At 40.2% G+C, this 23,957-nt stretch overlaps 1 protein-coding gene across 12 annotated transcripts in view; it reads left to right on the forward strand.

The window, feature by feature from the left end:
- The window catches only part of PTPRM (protein tyrosine phosphatase receptor type M), a 408,835-nt gene that overhangs the window by 242,291 nt on the left and 142,587 nt on the right, over window positions 1-23,957 (forward strand). For all 12 annotated transcript variants that reach the window (XM_053396503.1, XM_053396505.1, XM_053396504.1 and 9 more), the window contains exons 12-13: window positions 15,539-15,812; window positions 16,849-16,885. In XM_053396503.1, the coding sequence (XP_053252478.1) occupies window positions 15,539-15,812; window positions 16,849-16,885 (311 nt within the window). The remainder of the gene's footprint in view (window positions 1-15,538; window positions 15,813-16,848; window positions 16,886-23,957) is intronic.

Below are 23,957 nucleotides of genomic sequence, written 5' to 3' on the forward strand. Positions count from 1 at the left end.
GTGCCTATGCATGGTAATAATTGTTACGTTATTTGGAAATAGTTTTATATTTTTAAAAAAATCATAGCACCACAAGGCCGGAGTTCTGGCAATTTTTATTTTTTTATTTTTACATTTGCATGTTTGTCATTATTTTTGACAGACGTTATTTAGGGTTCTGTAAAGTTATCGCCTTGCAAGGTAAACTACAGGGTCATCTGCTATTATTGTCAGCAAACTGTTTCTGAATTATAGCTTTACAACGTATACAATAACCCAAACCATGGTTCAGCAAGTATGTGATATAGAAGTGATGGAGCTTTATTGATGCCCATAATTTTCCCGCTTTTATGGCAAACAAGAATTCTTATTTATGGCCAAACAGTCAATTCCAGTTACACTGAAGGAACAGTGCAGTAATTGCTTCTATTGTAAAATATTGTAATTCGTTTTTGTTATGTAATAGAACTTGTCCTTGAATTTCAAAGTGACTGGAATTAACTTTTTTTGGGGGGGGATGCAGATTAAGTATGATATGTGCATCACAATGACTTGTTGGGAAAGTTACTATTCCTGTGCACATTTTCTCACACTATTCATGGAAAACAACACGAAAAGTTTTTGGTAGCTTGCTCTCAAATCCTATAGCAAGAGACTTATTAAAATAAGTGGCAATTAGAATACAGTGGTACCTCTCGATACGTACTTAATTCATTCCAGTGGTTCGTTCTTAACCTGAAACTGTTCTTAGCCTGAGGTACCACTTTAGCTAATGGGGCCCTCTGCTGCTGCCTCGCCACTGGTGTGCAATTTCTGTTCTCACCCTGAGGTAGTTATTAACCTGAGGTACTACTTCTGAGTTAGCAGAGTTTGTAACCCGAAGTATTTGTAACCTGAAGCGTTTGTAACCCGAGGTACCACTGTATCTGAATTGGTGCTAGGAGAAAAACTTCCCCAAACAGACTTTAGAGCAGGGATGGGGAACTGTTGACCAATGGCTGGATGCAGCTCCTGGTCTCCTTTCCTCAGCTCACCTCAACAAAAAAGCCAACTCATGTGGCAGTAACACAAATAATCTTGTTCAAACAGAAGCTTTCCTCCTGGACCCACATTGCCTCCCAGGGGGCAATTTTCATGCAGGCAACTGCAGAGGGAAACGTTGACCATGAAGCACTTAAGCTTAGACAAAGATTCCCACTTGTTTGAGCAGGAATGATTTTCTAAGCAGCATTTATTTCTTTGTTTTTGTAAGTCAGCAAACCTTAGGGTAAGCACAATTTTCCTTCCCTAATGATACTGTGTTGGCTTCAAAAGGATTGCCAATTGGATAAAAATATGATAAACTCCCCTCCCCCTCCCCCCCAGCCAGTGGGTGCCATCATCTTTTGTTCATTTGTGGCACATTTGTCCATTTGTGCTATGGACATGCTAGATTCAAGAACAAAAATCTGGCAAATATCCTTTTCGTGATTAGCTAAGAATTCTAATAAGATTGATCACCACAAATGCATATGCCTTTTACTCCTGCACATAAAAGGTCTGATTGCTTCCCCACCTGCACCCCCAACCCTTTGCTTACTTGCATGAAGAAGGTTAGACGTTCACAAGGTGTTTTGCTCATCTGAATATGATTTAATTCAGTAAATGAGTATGTACAATGATTGTACTGGTGATTCTGTAGGTAGATTTTGAGGATCTAAACCTTGGAAATTTCACTGATATCAAGCTTCCCTACTCGTGCCCAGGAAACATGAAGGAATTGTGTTTCAGAGCACAGCTGTACATTGTATAACACTGATATCCATGAAACGAATACACCCGTAAAAGTGGAGATAAATCTTATATCAGTGGTATAGAACGTCAGAAAGTCCTAAGTTGAATCTCTGGCATGAGCGGAGGCTTAGAAAGAATGATTATCCATTCTGAGTTAAACAACTGGATGGAGCAGTGATATGATTCAGCACGTGGAAGCTTCCAGTGTATTGTATTGAGTTTAGTGTCCCAGCATTGGCAGAAAGCTCTTTGATCCTGTGGAAGAGGTAAAGGTAAAGGACCCCTGACTGTTTAAGTCCAGTCACAAATGACTCTGGGGTTGCGGTGCTCATCTCGCTTTACTAGCCAGCATGACTAAGCCGCTTCTGGCGAAACCAGAGCAGCGCACGGAAATGCCGTTTACCTTCCCACCACAGCTGTACCTATTTATCTGCTTGCACTTTGACATGCTTTCGAACTGCTAGGTTAGCAGGAGGTGGAAGCAAGCAATGGGAGCTCACACCTTTTTGGGGGATTCGAACTGCCGACCTTTCGATCGGCAAGCCCTAGCCTCAGTGGTTTAGACCGCAGCGCCACCCGTGTCTCGCCTGTGGAAGAGGGACCGAGGTAATTTTGAATTAATTTGTCTTACACTGAATCAAGCCATTGGGTCCATCTAGCTCAGTAGTGTTTGCACTGACCAGCAGCAGCTCTCTATGGCTTTAGACAGGGAGTCTCTCCCAGTTCTGCCTGCAGAGGCAAGGGATTAAATCTGGAACCTTCTGCTTACTCTGCACCACTGTGCTACATGGGTTGGTAGACCCTTCAGAACAAGGTGAGGGAGAATTGCTGAAAGTCACCTAGATCCATGTTGCACTGACCGAAGCCTCTGCTACATCAAAAAGCCTTAATGGAGGGAAACAAATTGGATACAACCTTTTGTCCTCAAGATTAGATTTTCTTAGGCTCACTATACATGTCATTGAATCACTGAAAAAAGAAGGAACAGTGTTTACCCACATAGAACACTGGGAAAGTCTTCAATTTAATGACATTTACCATGAAAAAAGACATGGTGTCTTATGGCATTCTAAAGACTAATTTAATGAGTTTCTGCTTGCAGAAGCTTACTTCTTAAGGCTGCCTCAAGACTCTCTTTTTTTATGTCAGCAGCCTCAAACAAGTAATCCTCTGGAATATTTGCCATTAAAACCATCCTCTCTGTAATGCCCTTCACTTCATCTGGAAAAGAAATCACTGATATTTCCAATGAGGTTTGTAATTGTAAAATATTGCTAAGCGAAAGCTAATCTTCTCAACAAGATTATGTATGAGGAAATATTTCAGTCATTTCCTATGCTGTAAGTGGCAGATCTGTAGCAGAAAACATCTGTAAAGCAAAGATCTTAGAAACAGAAGGAAGTATAGATTCTCATGGCTAACCACACATCTCCATACAATATTATCTGTTACTTCAGCCAGTGATGAGATATCAGCTGTTTCTGTTGGATTGCATCCTCTTAAGATTTGGTATGGTCCATAGTTCATCCCAGAAAAGGTTTTACAGTTAGGACTCCACTTCTGGGTTTTGTTGCTGGGGAGTAGCTTCCTTGCTATAAAGAAACTTTCCAGTCCTGCAATGTCATTTGCAATTTCTGGAACAGCCAGCTGTTTTGGACTAAAACTCACATCACTCACAACCAACATGGCTAACAGTCAGGAATAGGGATGAAGAATAAATTTGATTAAGTTCACCTTAAAGCCTACAAATTCATACCTTCCGATTCAATAAGCAAACTGAAACAGTTTTTCAGACAAGAAATGTGTACAAAATTGCATGTTACGGTAAAGTGTGCATAAACATGCATATATTTGTGAAAGGAACACACAAACAAATGTGCATTATAATAGAACTGTTTTGCTATACTGGATACAGAAATGTATACATTAGGACAAAATTGTACTAAAATTCAGATTTTTTTGGTGAGAACTTTTTAAAAACAAAAATGAACCACAAACTGATGTGGAAATGTGGAGATATTAGCTTAAGATTGGAAAGATGAGAAACCAAGGGAAATCAAAATTGATAGATTGACCTATTCAGGGACAATGGGAGTTGTAGACCAAAGCAATTGAATGGCACCAGACTGGGGAAGGGTGGTCTAGACAGATATCATACTAGAAATATTGGGTTGTATCCAACAAAGCTGTCTCATTTGTACAACAGAATGTTACCCTCTTCTCTCCCATTCACCAGTGAGGGGAGAGGGAAGTCATTGCGCAAACTGGTCAGCTTGGTTGGATACCACTCACTGCCCCCAGAAACCTAGATACCTGAAACAATAAATTAGGACAGTGATTCCCAGAGTCTGGTCCACCAGCGGTCCACTAGCTTCATTCAGGTGGCCCACAGAGTGTCCGTGACTATGGAATTCAGATTGCAACACAATAAAATACAATGTAAACAATCAAATAAGTGATAAAAATACATTTAAAAATTATCTGCAACAGGCAGAAAAATCATTCAATGGTCCACCAAGACCCCCAGCAATCTCCAAGTGGTCTGTGGGGGGGAAATGGGTTAGGGAATTTGGTTAAAAGAGTTGCTCTGCCCATACACCTACACTACCATTTCAGAGAGTCATCCCTGCCAGTGGATGTACTTGCCAAGCAGGATGCCAGCTTGCCATTTCACGGTCTGAATTCCTCCCATCCAACCCATTGAATGCCTTTGGGAAGGACATCTAGATGGAGAAATGCAAAACCAGATTTTATGTCACTTGTGAAAATTATTCTGTCTCAGTGTCTCCATTATATTGTTGGGTTATTTCTTCATTTTTTTTTTGTTAGAAGAGTGTTGTTTCTCCAGAGTTCAGGGTTACCCCACAAACAAATGGTCTTGGCAGCCAGAACATTTGAGATTTCAACAATAAGCATAGTTCTTTGTTCTGTTTCTATTTATACCTTAAGCAATTTTCTGTGTTCTTTTAAAGGGGAGAATTAACCCAAGACATAAAGTAGATTTAAAATCTTTGAAATTATCGTTGCATTGTTGCAAGTGTCAGAAATGTAAATTTGTGCAAAATATGTTTTATTTATATGTTCCAAATAAATTGCTGGTGTGTTATAACTTTTTACTGAAACCTGCATCATTATTTCAAAGAACTCTTAAGCTTCAATAATTCAAATTTCCTGGAACTAAAAAAACAACAACACCCATCTTTTTCAACATAGTTACACATTACAGACTGCAGCCATGGACAAGATAATAGCTCTTTAACTTTAACAGAGAATGTATGAGACAACTGTTTTGTTTGAAATCAGTGGTTTGTTCAGAGCAAAATAGCTCGTAAGCCACAGTAATTCCATCGAAGTTCATTAAGTTTTGATTCAGACAGATATGACATTGAGCAAGACTTTTCAAATCTTGGGAAACAGCTACCCATCTGTATTCAGTGTGTGAAACTGATCATGTGACCTTTTCAAATAACCACTGTAATAGCTGTGCCTGCTTGCTGTGTAACATTCAAGTTAGGAACTTGCACTTCTGTCTTACAGGAGATGCATGAGCACCTTTAAAATGAAGATATAGGGTGAAGCAAGCATACATTGTAGAAATCCTATGTAATTTGTAAGCTTGTATATGACCTTTGTTTCAGCAAGACACCCAGCCTATTTACTTGGATAAGGGGTAAAAGTACATATGACTGATTTCTTGGCCTTGTTTCACCAATACTGTACTCAAGATCCTAAAGCAAGTTAACTGAATTTCTCAGAAAGTACTAAACCATATACAACCAAGTATTGTGACCAGGATCTGCAGTTTTGATTAAAAAGATAGGATCCCCTTGATTCCACGCTACATCTTCTGCTAGGAGAGCAGAGATAACCTTGTCATTTGGGGCTCAGCTATTGCCTTTTGCTCTGGACCCTCTTAAGCGTATAATTCGACGTTAGAACCAATATTTTTATGTTATGTTTATTCAGTTGACTACGCTTCTGCACTGTGTGCTTGTTCTGATCAAAAATCAGTTAATAATCTTAGCTTTTTGGTCTATTAATTTGGTGTGTGCTGATCTGCAGAAATTTTTTTTTTTTGACAATTCTTTATTTCACCCCATGTTAATGCTGTTCACAGGAGTTCTATGTACACAAATGCTTTTGATTTAGCAGAGGCTCCTGTGTATTTTTGCGACTTCCTCTCCAAACCACTGTGCATTTCACATGCTATTCCACCCTAAACCTCTGGAGTAAATTATCAAGGGGTTGCCAAGGGAGGTAACAAACGTGGAAAAATTATTTGTGTTAAGGCCTTTCTTCAATTTGAAGGGTACCTTGTGTTCTTAGCCAGGCTGTGAAAGCATGTGCTAACCCTATGGAGAGTTGAGTGAGCATAGATTGCAAGTTGGCAATAAGAGTCCTGCTGTTCAGTAGCACAAGTAAGTGTTGACTCTTCAAGTTTCTAACATACAAATATCAGTTTGACTTATATAATGAGCTTCCGGGGTACTCACTGTAGCAGGGGTGGCTCACCCTTTTCCTGCTCAGGGGCCACATTTAGGTTGGCCAACGATTCCAAGACCATATGCCAGTGTGCATGTGCAACTGGTTGTGACCAAACTTGTGCGCATTCATGCACGGCCAATGGTACACAAAGATACACACCTCAAGTATAGCACACAAAAACCCACACTGACAGACACACATGAATGCACATAACTCACGCTTACATTTATTTATTTCTAAATTAATTCTTACTCACACTTCATTGTTACAAAGAAAATACAACACAGAAATAGATAATTCACAATGCCAACAACCAATAAAATATTAAGACATAGTAAACTTTGGTGTAATAAGTTTTTCTTCCAGCCCAGTGCTGTCATGGGGAGGAAGTTATGGACTGCCAAACCACTTGATATAGCCATAGATTTGCCCTGTACACATGCATCTCACCATGGACATGATGTGCAAGTTTGCACTTCTCGGGTTGCATTGGAAGCACTGAAAGCTCAATAATAACTTCAGATACCATATAATGTAGAAAGAGGGGAAATTGGAAGTGAAAGTATTTCAGAGCTTCTGGTCAACAGTTTCTGAGATCAATAATTTTTGTGAATGACTGAAGAACCCAGTCATTGCTAGTTTCACATCTCCTAAACAAAACATATCTGATATTTGTGAAAGTGCATTGTCAGCTGACCTCATAATTTTGGTACATGCTTGTGCTGTGGGTTTAATAATTGCACTGAATGAAAAATGGAGTTCACATATAGTGTATTAAATGTGGGTTGATTTTAATCATGGGCCAGGAACCTCTGATCTGTGAGACTAATTAGGCTCACAAGACTGTTTGGGCCACACCTGACATCAAAAAAAGTAAGCAACTCTCTCCTGAAAGGGGTTTGCAGGCACTGGCAGTCACCTGAGTGTTGATGCTTGTAAACCATCAAGGGCAAAGGAAAATACACATCATGTGTAGCCATACCCACATGTCAAAGTTGACCTACAGGAGTCAATTTCCTACTTTGATTTAAATCAAGGCAATTTGAATTATGATTTAAAGCAGCAAGAAGAAAAGGCTGATTTGAACAACTGAATTTAATAAAGGTTTATACTTTGGTTACCACATATATTTTTTCAGATACTTCCTAAACAGTGTTATCTGACCACTAAAGCATGTTGATCTGCAATTAAATAAAATACTGCTTTACAGTTTATTTCTGCAGCCAGGTCTTGCAGTTCCTTGTTGCACTGTATTCATTTTGCACATTTGCATTTTTCACCTATAGGGATCTTTAAAAATATTCTCTTATAGGCACATCTTACAGCCAACACCTATCTGAGGTTAAATACAGAAACATGGGGACTCTGCAGTGGACAATTTTGTCCTTTCTTCTTCTTTCTTGCTTTGCTGTTTTCCTCTGCCTTCACCCAGCACTACTCTCACAAAAACAAAGTAGCAAACAGAAATTAAATGCCCATGCCTGATAGGCAGAAATAAGAACTAATAGTTATTGGGCAGATTAGAGCAGATTATTTTATCAGGTGACAATGAAATGCCTGTGTTTGGTAGCTATACTTATTCATATTGGAGAAATGATCAAATTGGTTCTTCATTTATATGAAAAATCTGCCTTTAACTCAAACTATCTGGTAGAGGCACTGATTCAGTTTAGAGGCTTAACTGTAGGGCTGACATACCTATACTCATGTTGTTTAGTATTAACATAGTTATTATTCAAGAGAAACTTAATTAAATCCCTGTGTTTTAAATTTATTGATTTTTATCCATGCTGAATATATTTATTTTGGTTAAAAGGTGGGGTGTGCAGAATAGAACTTTCAATTCCGTGGCTGATGTAAAGATTAATAGCAGGTGGCCTTTTAGGAAACTTTCAGATTCATTCTAATGTTCCAGTTGTTACGTCCATAATGAACAGATTTTTTCCACCCTGCCCTTTGTGCGCAATATGGGGCTGTAATTGAGTTCATATTTTTCACCCAACCTTTCAGCTGTAATTAATATTTTATTATATCAGATTTTATCACTATATAGGCTAGCAGCAAGATATTGTGCCACACGGAGGAGTTTTTTTAAGGCACTAGTGACTTGCTGATGCCAAGCCACTTTTTGTAATGACTTATGGTTGAGAGAACACAAAGCACATTTATGGTACCCAGCTAATATTCCAAAGCAATTTATGACTGATCTTATCTAGATCACAGCCAGAGCAAGAGAAATTAATGTTACAGAAACTGAATATTCATCACTGAAGATCTAGCTATGAAATCTAGCATATGTGGCACATCACAAAAAAAATATGCTGTTTTTTTCATTATTGCTTTTTATGAACAAAGTCTGGTTAGGTCAGGTGACTTTTCTGTAATAGTGTATCCAAGCTTTTCAAAATGACATGAACCGTGAACACCTATGTAGTATAACAAATTTTAATGCAAACAATTACTGCTTCGCGTACATTCAGGCTTGGACTTAATGCATTTGTTTCACTAAAATGCTTGTTGGTTCTGTTCGTCTATAGTCTAGTTTTCATGACGTAAAATAATCTAGAATATAAATTTTAAAGAATATTGACACAGGCGGAAAGTACTGATTTCATTGGGCAACATCCAGTGGTGTCTGCTTGCTTGTGCATTGGAAATCTGCTTGTTTAACATACATGCAGTTTCTCTTCTGCCCCCTCTCAGCCCTCCCTATGTGTCCCCAAAATCTGCTCCAGGGGGTCCCCTGCATCTTCCAAAGCAGATTTGGGATGTGAACATGCCTATAGGGCTGCAGGAGAAAGGAGAGATAAGAGAAGCACCAGTGTATGAGCAGATGCCCACTTGCAATATATTGGATCTCACCCACTGGCCTAAATTTAGTGACAATTGATTTCCTTAATAATCAACCCATTGTAACTCAGTTCAGACATAACTGACAGGTTCAAAAGACAGAGAAGAGGAACTAATTCCTTTTCTTCACCCTACACTGAATAAGTGATTGATACAGAAATGAAATCATTTTTTCTTGTAATTTGCTAAAACCTAGCATTCAGAAGAGATGTGCAGTGGCAAATATATACAGCTTTTGAAGCTCCCCAGGCTCTTCTGCAATCAAGATATCATATAAATAAACAAGCATTTCCCCTCCCTGAAGAAGTGAATAATTGGTCTCACTCTCATTGTAAACGCCCTTCTGGCATCGTGTGGGGAAAAATACCTCTACCTTCCAGTGATGATACACTCTCCTTTATAGGAGAACCATAGGGATTTCCTGTCTGTATGCATAGGAATGCTAAGGAAAGGCTTTGCTTGGATCTCTTTTTGGCAGAAAATCCCCTTTGTAAATAGTGACTTTTAAATCTTTGAAAATATTCATGTGAAACAGTTGGGCAGTCACAAAGAAGCTTAAGGGTTGCATGTAAAAACTAGATGCCATCCATGCACTCTCCCTCCCTCTGGACTAGGACTCTGAAAATAAATCTTATCCTAGCTACTTGAGAGTTTGTATTGGGCATTTATCTCTAGAGGCTGAAATTAAGCCATCTTTTATTTCCTCCTCCTGAAAGGCTACATGGGCATTTCTCCCTAGCTTTATTTGTGGAGTCGGTCTTTCTGTAGTAAACTAGAGGGGGAGATATTTTGGCCTCCTCGTCTCTGCTTGCCCTGCTTCAGAGATTTATAGTGCCCAGAGTTTGAATAAAGAGCATCAGCTTAATTTCAGTTGCTGCTGAATATATTACAATGCAGCTAAGAAAAAGAGCTGCAACGGATAGTACTTGCAGCATATAAGCTTTTGAAGAGTGCAAATCCTAGTTTGCAGATATACTTATTGCTGGCAACTTGTAGTAAAAAATAAATAAATCTGTGTTTTGAAGCCCTCAGGTAATGATTATTATGGAGTCTTCCCAATTCTCTACAACTAAAATGTAATACCTAGTTTTTGGAATGTAAGTATTCCAATAATGGCTTCAGGATGAACAAAGACAAAATGTCTTCAAGTCACAACAGCAGTCGAAACAACTCAGGCCCCCTCCACACAGGTTTTTGACAGTGTGTGTATTCAGCAACAACCACATATGCTTTCAATGTATGTTTTTAACAGTTATGTTCTGCTCCTCTTCCTGCTTCAGAAATGTTCTATTCTGCCACATTATTGACTATGCACTGTCCTCCTATGACTCCTTCCTATCCTTTGTTTGCCTTCCTCTTCATCTGCTTTTATTTTTTAATCAGGGGAAGTTAGTTGTGCTTTGATGGCAAACCACCACTCATGGTCTTTAGATTGAGTCATGGCGCCATATCGCCCTGCCTGGTATTCAGCAAGATTGAGCCACAATTTGCAGAGCATTCAAAAGGAGCACAGAATCACATACTTACCCCTCTAGTAAAAAGAGGTATTATTTAGAGTTTGTGGGGACTTTTCACCTTGTCCTGTTCCAATTCCCACTCCCAACCCCATATGTGTTGGAAAGGAGTGCTTGGAATCCTGCATTGGAGTGATTTCTCTCCCCCAACCCTATTACCTGTCATTGTTCCTGGTTGCAACAGGTATTCACACCATTACTGTCCATTACTGCCTGGAAGGTGGTTCTGCTGTGATGCTATGCCTGCTCCTGGTCCCACATAATGACTCCCAGAGAAACCTGGAGATGGAGAAAAGTGGCTAGAACAGGCAGACAGGTGGAGAAAAGCACCCACTGTGCCACATCTTTTCCAAACCGACAAATTGCTACTTCTAGTCCAAGTGAGTTGATAAAATGGATTAACAAGGCCAGGCTTCAATAAGCAGAAGTCTCACAAGGAAGACAGAGAGAAACTTGCCATAGGCAGCCTTTCTCTGCCTTTTAAGGTTGTCATACTTACCAGGGGGCAGGAGGAATCAAGAGACTGCTGGGATGAACAGCTGCATTACCGGACTTAACTAGAAAAAAGTTGACACTAAAAAGATAAAGAGCACAATCCATCAGGAAATTGTCCTTCTCAAGCCTCACTGAAGTCATAGCAGTGCAAGACCTTACGTTGCAGTCTTCCCATTAAGGTCACCTGGACTTTCGCAGGAGAATGCCCCACTGGATTGTGCCCAAAGAATCCTATAGTGCCTTAAATGTCTGATCAGTCTATTGTGGCAAGAGTTTTGATAAATAAAAGCCTACTTCATTAGATTTGTGAACTAGAAGGAAGATAAAAAAAAAGCAACGGAACGCAATGAGACCTAAGGACAGCACAAATGCAAACGAGACTTCGTTATTTATGTTGCATGAGACATGGCAGGATGATCTGTGTTTGTTGCAAAGCAAATGTGATTTTGCAAAAGCATTTGTTTTGTTGATCTGTTATTTGGGTACATTCTATTTTTTTTATAATAAAGATTTTTATTGATACAAAAAAAACAAATACCAAATTACACAAAAGAATAACCATATTTGGGCACATTCTAGCTTAGTGTGGGCTTTATTTCACATTTTAGTTACGGGCCAGTCTTGACAGACTCTGGGGTTGTGCACCCATCTCACTTAAGAGGCCAGGGGCCAGTGCTGTCCGGAGACACTTCCGGGTCACGTGGCCAGCGTGACAAAGCTGCATCTGGCGAGCCAGCGCAGCACACGGAAATGCCGTTTACCTTCCCGCCAGTAAGCGGTCCCTATCTACTTGCACCTGGGGGTGCTTTTGAACTGCTAGGTTGGCAGGCGCTGGGACCGAGCAACGGGAGCGCACCCCGCCACGGGGATTCGAACCGCTGACCTTTCGATCGGCAAGCCCTAGGCGCTGAGGCTTTTACCCACAGCGCCACCCGCGTCCCAATGTAACTTTAGACAATTGGAAGATATGGTTAACACACTGCAGGAATATTGAGATCTGGATCAGTGATGGATTTTATCAAGCTTAAACCTATAGATTTCTTTCTGGCTGGTGCTATATTATTATATATTACCAGGAAGCATTTCCAGCAGTGAGATTTACAGAAGGGTTTTAGATTATGACTGTAATTCAAAGGATCTTATAAATGTCATTAGCAAGATGATCTCATTTATACACATTTAAAACATATAACTCATAAAATGCTGTCAGGTTATAGTTGACCCAGGTACTTACAACGTGTTAATTTACATCAAGAAGAGAGTCCTGTGTGGAAATGGGGCAGTAGACAGGATTTAGCCATTTTTCATTACCACTTGGACTTTGATAAAGGGGAACAGAAAAGAGCTTTGTGACCTTTTGGTGCTTAAATTATTAAAGAGAAAATAGGTTTGAGGTCTGGTTGCTCACAAATCTAATTTGTCTTTTAGAGTAAAGATGAAAAGATATTTGGGGTTTGAAATTGCTCTAGTCAACTAGGTTCTTTCTTTAATGTGTCAAAGGAAGAATTCAAGCATTTAGAATGAGGTGTATATGGGGTATTGTGTGTAGAATAACTAGTATGAGCTGAATAAAACGCCCTGAAAGCCAATTGTATTTCAATAATTTGAAAGACGCATTATGAATGGATTCTACCTGTGTGATTAAGATCAACTGGACTTGTTATTAGAGCTTGTTGGAATAATAATTGTGCATTTTATTTTAATCTCTTGGTTGCTAGATCGGCAACTGTGGATTTTATCCAAAAGCAGTTAGTAGCAAGTAATTTGTTGGAGGTCAGCACAGTTGCCTATATTTTGCAGTGGAGACAAATAGCAACTATATCAGAGCAAGGCTATTTTACTCTGGGCTAAATGTGGAATAGTGTAATAGGCAAAGATTAACAGGACACTTCTATACTCCTATTTACACTGGTGAACCCCTACGTTGTCATGATGCTGATACATTCATACCTCGGGTTGAAGTTGCTTCAGGTTGAGCGTTTTCGGGTTACGCTCCGTGGTGACCCGGAAGTAACAGAACGCATTACTTCCGGGTTTTGCCGCATGCGCAGACGCTCAAAATGACGTCATGCGCAGAAGCGGTGATTCGCGGCACTCACAGACGCGGGTTGCGCTCGCTTCAGGATGCGAACGGGTCTCCGAAACGGATCCCGTTCGTATCCAGAGGTACTTAACAGCATAACATATACGTATAACATATACATATACAGCATAACATATAACCCTAACTTCTAACAGACAAGTTATGTTGTTTAACATCTTTATAAACGGCTTGAATTGAGGACTGATCATCAAATTTGCAGATAACGCCAAACTGGGATGGGTAGCCAATGCTGCAGAAGACAGAATCGGAATTCAGTATGGCCTTAACTAACCTTTGTTAGTTTGGGCCCAAACTAACAAAATGAATTTCAATAGGGACAAATATAAGGTTCTACCCTTGGCCAGGAAGAACCAGCTCCAAAATATAAGATGGGGGACAACTGGACAACTTAGGGGGGCTTGGTAGACCACAAGCAGCAGCAAAAAAAAAGCTAATGCTATTCTAAGGTGGATCAACAGAAGTATAGTGTCCCAATAAAGGGAAGTCATAGTCCCGTTCTATTTTGCCTTGGTCATACCACACCTGGAGTACTCTGTTCAGTTCTGGACACCACAGTTTAAGAAGAGTATTGACAAGCTGGAATGTGTGAAAAGGAGGTTGACTGAGATGATCAAGGATCTAGAAACAAAGTATTCAGTTTTAGGCTGCATAAAAATAGACCTCTGCACAAATATGTGAACATTTAGCAAATGTGAGCACTATTTCAGATCTTCAGTGCTCTCCCGTGATTGCAGAAATCGATTTGCAGCATGAAAGCAGATTGGTTTTCATTTATTGCTGAAATGTTCATGATTTCAGTTCTTCAAATGCGCTGTGAGCAGAACATGCGAGAGTTGTTTTACTCATTCCAGTTTTAACATCTGGTATATTGTTAACAGTTGAACAAAGTGCTTACAAGCTACAGTGTAGGAGTTCCTTTTCAGGTTACCAATTGATAACCTTGAGCTATTTATTTTGGCTTCCAGAAAGTATGCTGTGCTTCTAGATAACTAACAAGTTGCAGTCAAACTTTTTAAAAAGGACCATGTTGATTAAAATATTAAAGGGTCCATAAACAATCATAAGCTTAGTTATTAATTGATCAGATCAGGTCCGCTTATTTTTATCTAGTCATCAAACCATCACAAAACCAAAGTTTAACATAATATCAATTTAGAAAAAATAACTGAAACCTAAATATACAGCTTAAACATAAAATTCCCACTTTGCTGACACACCAAGAAAGAATTAGACAAATAATTATGTGTGGACAGGGTGAATAAATGATTATATATTTGTTCCCAGCCCAAGAACTGAGGAAAATGTCTCCCTCTTTGCTATGTGAACATTTATAATTGAAGTCCAACCTGCAATGTAGACCCAGTGTCCTAAGGGCACCCAGACCTCATGCCACCAGACCTCATGCTATGGGTGATAACTCGAGTACCCTTACTCCCATAAATCCTCAGGATGACTGAGAATTAAATTATTATCTTTTCCTTACTTACCTACATAATACAAATCAACAAAAACTGTGTTAAACTGTGAAGTAGGGGAAAATAGGGAGTCTCAAGTGTCAGTCATGGATCCACCCAAATTATTATTCAGTGCCATAAAAGGCAGCTAGCTAAAGCCCATGCTCAAAAGGGAGGGAGGGAGGGAGGGAGGGTGCTGCGAAGGCAAATGGGAGGGAATAGAGGAGGCGGAACAGCCTTAAATACCAGGCTAATCTGATCCCTCTCAATGGTCATCCCAAGTCTCTTTCCCCTAGGAGAGGGTAGGGCAGACTTGACCCCATAAAGAACGTGAACACAATTCCCTGGCAGTTCACAACATGCACATTTTAAAACAGTTACTAACAAGTAAGTCTCTTAGACCAGCTTACTACTGCAGTATTCCTCTTATTATTTTCCTGTGAATTTGACCGTCATACCATTTCATTCAAACAAGGCAAATGGCGTAAAGTAGAATATTTATAGCCTTGTACCTACTCTCTGTTCACAAAAATATGTGTAGCACCTTTTATTACCAATGAAACATATATTTCTTACCTGGTAGTACTCAAAGGACATATTTCTAACCAGTTTATCTATGAAATGCTTTAACAACTTTATGGTGTATACCATTTCCTTCTGTGTATTTAAAAAGGAAGAGACATGTACTTTATAGACGCAGTTCTTGAATGATAACTTTATTTCACTGTGTTCCTTGCTTTCAAACATAACCTATTTTATCATAAATACTGGGTTATGTGATTCAAAATTACATTTTGCATACTCTAAATTAACCCAGCATTACTTTTTTGTCTTTTCTTTCTCCTCCTCCACCCTCTCCTGTTTTTCATGTTTCATTTTTTTAGTGTCTACCAAATAGTGGTTGAGGAAGAGCGTCCCCGCAGAACCAAGAAAACAACTGAAATCCTGAAATGCTATCCAGTACCAATCCACTTCCAGAATGCTTCACTTTTGAACTCTCAGTATTATTTTGCAGCCGAGTTCCCGGCCAACAGTATTCAGTCTTCTCAGACTTTTACAATTGGTGACAACAAAACCTACAGTGGCTTCTGGAACACTCCTCTTCTCCCTCATAAAAGCTATAGTATTTATTTTCAAGCTGCCAGCAGAGCCAATGGGGTAAGTTTTAGGACGTTGGTTTGAAGCGATATTCATGTGTGAATAGACCACAGGTTGTCTAATTTTGGTGCCAAATAGACAATGGAAAAAAGAAATTGAATGTTTTTCTTTGCATAGTTATGTATTGGCCAGGCCAGTCATTCTTGGGAAGGAAATGGAGCCAGAGGGAGGAAGCACATATTTCTGTCAATGGTTAAGAGCCTAGGCAATCATTCCTTACAAAATTACTGTCATTCTGTCCTCTTTTCGATCATGCTGCTCCTATTAAATGATTTTCGCTTTTATACTTGGCTTATTCTGCTGCATTATATTAGCTTGCATTGGCTTGTGCACCCATTTTCAGTCTTGATTGCGCTGACTTAAGACACAAGCCTTTTCTCTCTCTCTCTCTCTCTTAAAGAGTTTAAAAGAAATAAGTTGATGGAGCCAAAGTGAAAAGTGCATAAAAGGTCCATCCTTTGCAGGTCGCTTTTAATCCAGCTTCTACATTCTAGAATTGTTTTCCATTTCAGAACAGACCTACCCTGAGCCCTTCAACTCTTGATAAGCTTTGGCTGTCTCCCCTGACAGCAGGGAAATGTTTTCTGCCAAATAACATAATGGCCCCTCTTTTACAGTGCACTGACAGTGCAGAAATGTGAAACACCATTGATTTTTGTTTGCTTTCTTACATTGTCTAGCATGTTGCTTGGAACTGTGTAGCTGACTGTAAAGAAAAGAAAATATCCCAAGGTCAATGTGTTGTAAAAGGAGGGCGGGTGGAAAGTACACATATCATGTCTAATAACATCTCATTCATCTTCTAGGTTAATATTAAGTGAAGTATTGATGTTACATGCCCAAGTGCATTTTCCTTTGGTTGTCCATAGCAGGGAAATACATTGACTAGTGTAGGAGGCTATTAAGCTTGAAACCAAACATGTAAAAGTTGGTACTGATTTTAGTTCTTAGCAGTATTTTAAGCAGAAGCAATGTATTATATTCTTGCTGCGGATGTAAACTAGCAAATGACCTTTTCTTTCTTTATCTGGCATAGGAAACAAAAATTGACTGCGTCAGAGTGGCCACAAAAGGTATGCTTCCCTTGTGTCTTCTTAGCCTTAAATATGTCAAATTGTGTATCATAATATACATGGTTAAATACACATATCCAATTCTGCCATTTTGACGATATTTTTAAGTATTATTTATTTAAGTATAAGAGTAAGACAATGAATGGCTGAGTTTGTTTAATTTAAAAAGGTGGTGAAAGCCTAATTTCCACTCATATTTCAATTGTCCAGCAAAAGTTTAAAAATAATTATAGAGTTTTCACATTTTTGGTGCAGAGTAGCTATGCCTATTGGTGCTCCTAAACATCAATATACTAGGTTGAGAAAACAATAATTATTTGTCATTCCTGTTGCTCACTCTAGGATTGCAGGAGGTTTGCTTGAGCTTCCTCTCTCAATAAGGCAGTCAGTGGTCGAAGCACAAAATTTATGGTGGTCTGATGACCTCCATTTGTGACTGTGATATAACTGTTGGGCTGTTGTAATGAATTGTATATTAGTATTGTTTGGAAGTTTCAAATGCAAAATGTGGTAGTCTATCTGCTTACATGGGTGGGGTGTTGGGAACACTTTACACTAGTGCTCCCCTGCAGTGACTTCCTGTATTTTTCCAAGTATATTTCAAGGTGATTTGTTTAAAAGGGGAAGTTTTACTTTTGAAGCCTTTCATGGCTTGAGCCTTAGGTCCCTAAGAAATGGCTTCCTTTCATGTCCTCCAATGCAGTTTCCAAGCTCAGTTTCTTTCATCTGCATTCCCAGTATGACTAAGAAGTGTACAGGCACAGAGAGACATTATTTGTCATTGCACCCTGTTTTGAAATTCCATTAATCTTGAGTTTCAACAGAGCTCAAACCTGATCACATTCAGGAGTTTTCATGATCCAGGAAGTTAATCCAAGTCTTCATCCCCTGATTTTGTGGGGCTGAATTGTGAAATGAAATACTGTTTTTAAAAAATAATTTCTTAAGTGAAGAACTAATTTCTTAAGTGAAGAACACCACTAGTGTGGATTAGTTTCTTAAAAGAAGCTGGAAATATTTGACACAAAGCTTGATTACCACATCAATAAGAAACATAAAGTTGGATCCAGACCTACCATTCCTTAAATGGAAGCTTTCCTTCCATTTGCAGAAGTGAGTTGCATCCACAGAGATTCCTGCATTACCAAGTGGATGCTCCCACTGGTGGAAGGAGACAGTCCCCACCACTTCCTACAGCACCCATCAAGCTCCAAACATAGGGGCCTACAGAGAACAAAGAGGCAAAAATTGTCTCCTTGTGTTCTGCGCATAGGCTTTTGCATGAGAGTTCCATTCTGTGCAAATTGTTGCAACCAATTATTTTAAGCAAACTTTGTAAATGAAGTCTTATGTTCAAAGATACTATAGTCTTATCAACCTCTTCATGCAAAGAGTATGCTCTTATCAGCATGATTATATTGCTTCACCTCATTTTTAATAATAATAATATAGGTAACTATTTATTATTGGGTGTTCTGCATGATGAATAAACATCCAATAGCCTACATACTGCTAGTTGTTTACTATAAAGCGTTACATCACCTCTACATTTTACCAATTATGTTTCTTCAATCAGTATATCATTCCTGGCCAAGCAGAATTTTGTCTAACTATTGTTCTGGCACTTTAAAAATTAAAATAAAATAAAGAGGAAGAATCTGGTCCAATTTATTATATAAGGCTACACTGGTTTAATAACATCACATGGCAATCTGTGGTTTAAATATTTAAAGATTATTCTGCCATTTATTTCACTATTTGATTGGATTAACTTTTTTACTTATTACATTTGGAAAAAGAGATCATATTTTCTGCAATGAGGTAGCTACCATAGCAACAGATGACATCAAACTAGCCTCTTAGGAAAAAGGAAAGAAGGAAATTCAGCTTTTATTTAAATATGCAAGTTCATTTTATGTTGTGAAAGCATATTTGCCCACACTTCATAAAATCTCTGGGAAAACCATAGTATTATCAGAGACACCCACCCTGTGACTTACTGGAAATAAGTGCTCTAAGCTGCATGTCAGGATTAAAAAGCTGCAAAACTTTCTAGGGAATCTTCTGCAAATGATTATTTTTAACACTGTTACCTTTATGAAGATATCTAGTAGATATATCAATTTACCTAACTGCTAAATATCTAGATCAGGCATAGGCAAACTCGGCCCTCCAGATGTTTTGGGACAATTCCCATCATCCCTGACCACGTTTAATTGGATTAAAAAGGCCACAACTTTATTGATTTTCAAACGTAGGCAAACCTTGGCATAGGCATTGGGCATGTATCCCTCTCAGCCCCCCCGACTGTAAACTGAGGGATGACAGGGCCTGGCTGGGTGGAAGGGTCCATCGCAAAGCACGTGTTTACACAAATGGGCCAACCCAAATGCTTGGGGAGGCTCTGTGGCCCGCTGACCACCTGCTTCTGGTTGTATGGACAGAGACTTCCCCTCAAGACCCCTTTAGCAGGGTACCCTGTAAACACTGCTACTGATGGGGGCAGTCTCCACTCCAACCCCCAGGGTCAGCAGATAGACTGCCCAAGGCCTAAACCGCCAAAGTCATGACTAGTGCTACGGGGAAGGTGAAACCTGACAATTGGAAAATTCCTTCCTAGCAAAGAACTGCAGCGGTTTCAAAAACCATAGCAAAGCCCTCTAAGCTGGAAAGGAAAGGGTTAGAAGATAAACAGAAAGACAACAGCAGTGCTAAAGGGTGGGCAGGGTGGATGACACTCAGAGGCAGACTGGGCTGCCGACAGTCCCGTCAGCCCTATTATATGCCTGGGGTGCAGACCTGAGTGGAGCCTGCAAAGCCCAGGCCACCATGGATAGGCTTAATTCAATGCTCCACGGTGGCCGGGGATGAAATCCCAATGGCTTGGGCCACGTGGCGAGGCTCTAGGGGCAATGGAGGTGCCACGGCAAGCCACAACCACCACTTATCATGGAAGAGGGGTAAGCAGCCATTAGCTTAGATTGGCATATTAGGTTAAGCTAAACTTTCACAATATTTCTGCCTATCAAAAAAGAGACAGAAACATTGACATGACAAGTTATGATAAGTAGTGGAATGTACATGTTAAAGTATGGAACGTTACATAGCTTACAGTGGAAGAGCAATATGTGGGCAGCAACTAAATACCCCAGGGAGATGCACAGACTTAAAATGGTGTCAGAGACCTGCTTTGGGTGCCCCAATGGTAAGAAGCAGTGAAATACAAGCTGTATCTCAGATTATCAAATATTTGCATATTTGCAAAACAAAAAAACAAAAAAACCCTACCAAGTCTAGTAGCTCTCATATCAACAAAGAGACAAGTGGAGGTTTCTAGATTAGTAAATAGGGATTCAGTGTGTAATAAGGCAGGTAGCAAGTGATGCCAAATGTGAAAACAGCAGCTTGTCTGGAAGCTGCTCTGACAGACGGATGGAATATAGCAGAACCCACCTTTCAGGTGTTCCTAAGGAGGCAGTTATAAGTGGTACTGCATTCTCCACACCTCCCAGTTGCAGTGTTGTAATTGATGGTTGTGCCTACTAAGCAGCCCAGACTTGAATCTCATTTTGTCTAATGAAAGCATCTCCATCTCTTGTTGAAAGTGAGCATTTGTCAATCTTAATTAGTGAGATGTATTGTTATCTCACAGGTTGAATTTGAGAAAGTCAGAAATAAAAGTATTGGAATCAAGAGACAATTCACCAGTTGAGCTTTCTACACACAAACTCTGGTATTAGCTTTCTTTGCTTTCTCCCAAGTTGAGAGAGGTGTTTATTATGTAGAGCAGCACAAGGACAATGATGATAATTAAAGTGAGTCAACAATTGGAAAGTATTTATTTGAATGTGCAAATAATTTAATGTTTATAACCACTAATTTCAGTGCCAGTGCCCATTTCTGTATCTCCTCATAGTTTCCTACTGAGGCAGTCAATCATGCAACAAAAGGGTAGACAAATGGACAGGAAAAAATCCTACGCATTAAATATATTATGAGGGATAGATACCTTTGCAACCACCAGAAATACAGTTGCTGTGTGAGCTAGAGTGTATCTGAAGACGTACACCTCTGTAAACCTCTGCTTTGTAACTTGCATAGTCTGAACAACCTGACCCCTAAATTGTTATGACTATGCTGAGCAGCATCTCAGGCACAAGCAGCACTTGGGACATACAAGATTTTTCCAAAGATCAAAAGGAAGTGTGTAGGCTTAAACTGGAGATGAGCAGGTGGAAACGTCAGACATGCCCTCTGCCCTCTCATCTTCCCATGTCAATCAGGAAGGTCTAAAGGGCACTTGGAAAGTGTCGATCACCTTTCCTACCTGGGCAGTTATATTTCCATAAGAGCCAACATCAATGACGAAATCCAGCATCACATGAGCTCTGCAAGTACAGCTTTCTCTTGATTGAAGCTCAGAGTGTTTGAGAATAGGGACATTTGCAGGGAAACCAAAATGCAATTGTACTACCAACTGTACTATACGCTTGTGAAACATTGACTACTTATAAACGCCATCTCCAATTCCTTGAAAGATTCCATCAGTGGTGTCTCCGAAAAATTTTACACATCACTTGGGAAGGCAGGCGAACTAATGCCAGTGTACTGGAAGAAGCAAAGATCACCAGTGTTGAAGCAATGATTCTTCAACATTAACTTCGTTGGACTGGTCATGTTGTTTGGATGTCTTGATTATTATCTTCCAAAGTACCTACTCTATTCCCAACTCAAGAATGGAAAGCGAAATACTGGTGGACAACAAAAGAGGTTTAAAGACTCTCTCAAGGCAAATCTAAAAAAATGTAACATAAGCACTGATAACTGGGAAACACTGGCCTCCGAGCACTCCAACTGGAGACCAGCCTTTACCAAAGGTGTCATGGATGTAAAGCAGAAACAAGCTAAGAACCCTCACCATGATCAACTCCTGCCTGGAAACCTTATATCCCCACTGTGGAAGGGCGTATGGATCCAGAATTAGCCTCCACAGTCACTTACGGACTCACTGTTAAGACTGTGTTCATGGAAGACAATCTTACTCGGCGACGAGTGATTGCCAAAGAAGAAAGGGCACTTAATGAAAGGCATCCAATGAGACCTTTCCAGCCTTGCTGTGAGAGAAATGCAGTGAGGCAGCAAGCAGGTTTGAGAGTTTGGAAAGGCATGTTACAAAGTGATATTGCCAGGCATACAATAGTGTCAAAGGTGTGTGGAATTGGGCTCCAAAGAAACCAACCTGTTTTCCAATTTTATTTTATTTTATTGGAAATTAGCTTCCTTTGCTGAGCACAGCTGAGGGGCATTTGTGTTTGCCAATCAGTAGTTTTCATACTTACTAATTAATGTTCAAACAGAAAGGTGATGTCTAACCTATTGTGCCAGGAAAGCATGCATCTTCCCATGGGAGTGTTTGTGGATAGGGAAGGTGAAGGTGCATTTGACAAGAAACACACACACACACACACTCAGAAAGAATAAATTGTTATAGGGAAGAGGGAGGGGATTAGTTTTCCATCCATGTCATTGGGTCCTCCCTGCAGAAAGTGAATGGTGAAATGCATTTTGACAGGAAAGACTTCCTGACTGGAATTGCTTGGAATATTACTTTTCTTCCCCACTGCAGATTTTATACTCCTTTCATAAAATTAACTCTCTCTCTCCCTCCCTCCCTCTCTCTCTCTCTCTCTCTCTCTCTCTCTCTTGGTGTGCAATGGTTTCCTACAGCAAAAACTAAAATTTCATACTTCAGACCCACATTTCATATATTATGAGGCATCCACAAAAAATAAAAAGAAATGCCAGTATGCTGTTGAGTATGAAGCTAACATAGTCTTCAGCGCTGTCCTATTTTGTATATTTTGTATATTTTGTATAACTAGACACAGGGATGTAGGAAGGGGGGTGCGGGCTGCCCCGGGTGTCATCCCTGAGGGGATGTCAGAATGGCACACCGTGGGGGTGGCAGTTACCGCGGGGCCTGGCCTGCAGCGCACCCAAACCACACGTCTCTGCCGTTTTGGGCAGCGTGGGGCTTGTGTCTGCCAGGCGGACTCTGTGGGCAGCTCGCCGCGCCGCCCCCCTGGGCGGATCGCCACAGCACCCTCCCCTGGGTGGATCGCTGCAGCGCCCCCGTGCACGGATTGCCCCGCCTCCATGGGCAGATCGCCCTGCCCCCACCACTCCGGGTGCCGGAGCAGCTAGCTACACCCCTGATTAGACATATAACTGACAGATTAGAGCCATGTGTTACCTTAGGTCAGCATTTTTTTTCTTTTTCCTTTTGGTGTGCATAAACAGCCATACTGTATACTAAGAACAATCCTAAGTATAAGAAGCTAGCAGACCTTAAAGTGCTTTAACTTTAACTGGCGTAAATTGCCTCATCCCAAACTCTGTCTGGGAACAAGGGCTACTCCTGGCTAAGCTAGCTTGATCTTGGCAGAGGGAAAGCAAGCATTTAAAATAAGAGTTGGGCGTACACCATCCTTTTTACTATTGTAAGCTCCACTGGGTTGTCATATCACATGACCAAGCTGAGCTGAGTTTGGATCTAGCATAAGCCTCCCTTCCTGGCCCCATCCCTGCCACTCCTGCTGTATGCCCACTTTTGGAGGCTTACTCCACCATAAGATCGTGATTCTGTCAGCTGAACAGTGTGTCTCTTTCTGAGCCCGGATGTTGGGCTTATGCTGGTGTAGTCTGGCTGTGCTGGAAACTCGATAACTAAGCCAGAGTTCTACCAGATCCTAATTCCCTTGTCCATGTGGATGTCCGGTTACTGCCCTCTCAGACATTATAGGATTATTGGTCAAGCAGGAGGCAGATGGATGCCAACAGCAACAACCAAACTTTGCAAACTGCTACTGATCTTGACTCTTTGGTTTGTATCTCCATCATAGACACCATCATTCTGAACCAATATAATGCTATTTAAATAGCAAATAAATTATTCATGGAAATGGTAGTCAGGTTTCTTTTTGGGGGTAGTGGTGGGGAAACCTGTCGGAAATGTCCAAATGTTCAATTTCTAAAATTATGAGATATTTTTCTATCCAGCTCCCACAAATTA

The sequence above is a fragment of the Podarcis raffonei genome, chromosome 7, assembly GCF_027172205.1.
Source record: "Podarcis raffonei isolate rPodRaf1 chromosome 7, rPodRaf1.pri, whole genome shotgun sequence".
NCBI classification, from domain to species: Eukaryota; Metazoa; Chordata; class Lepidosauria; order Squamata; family Lacertidae; genus Podarcis; species Podarcis raffonei.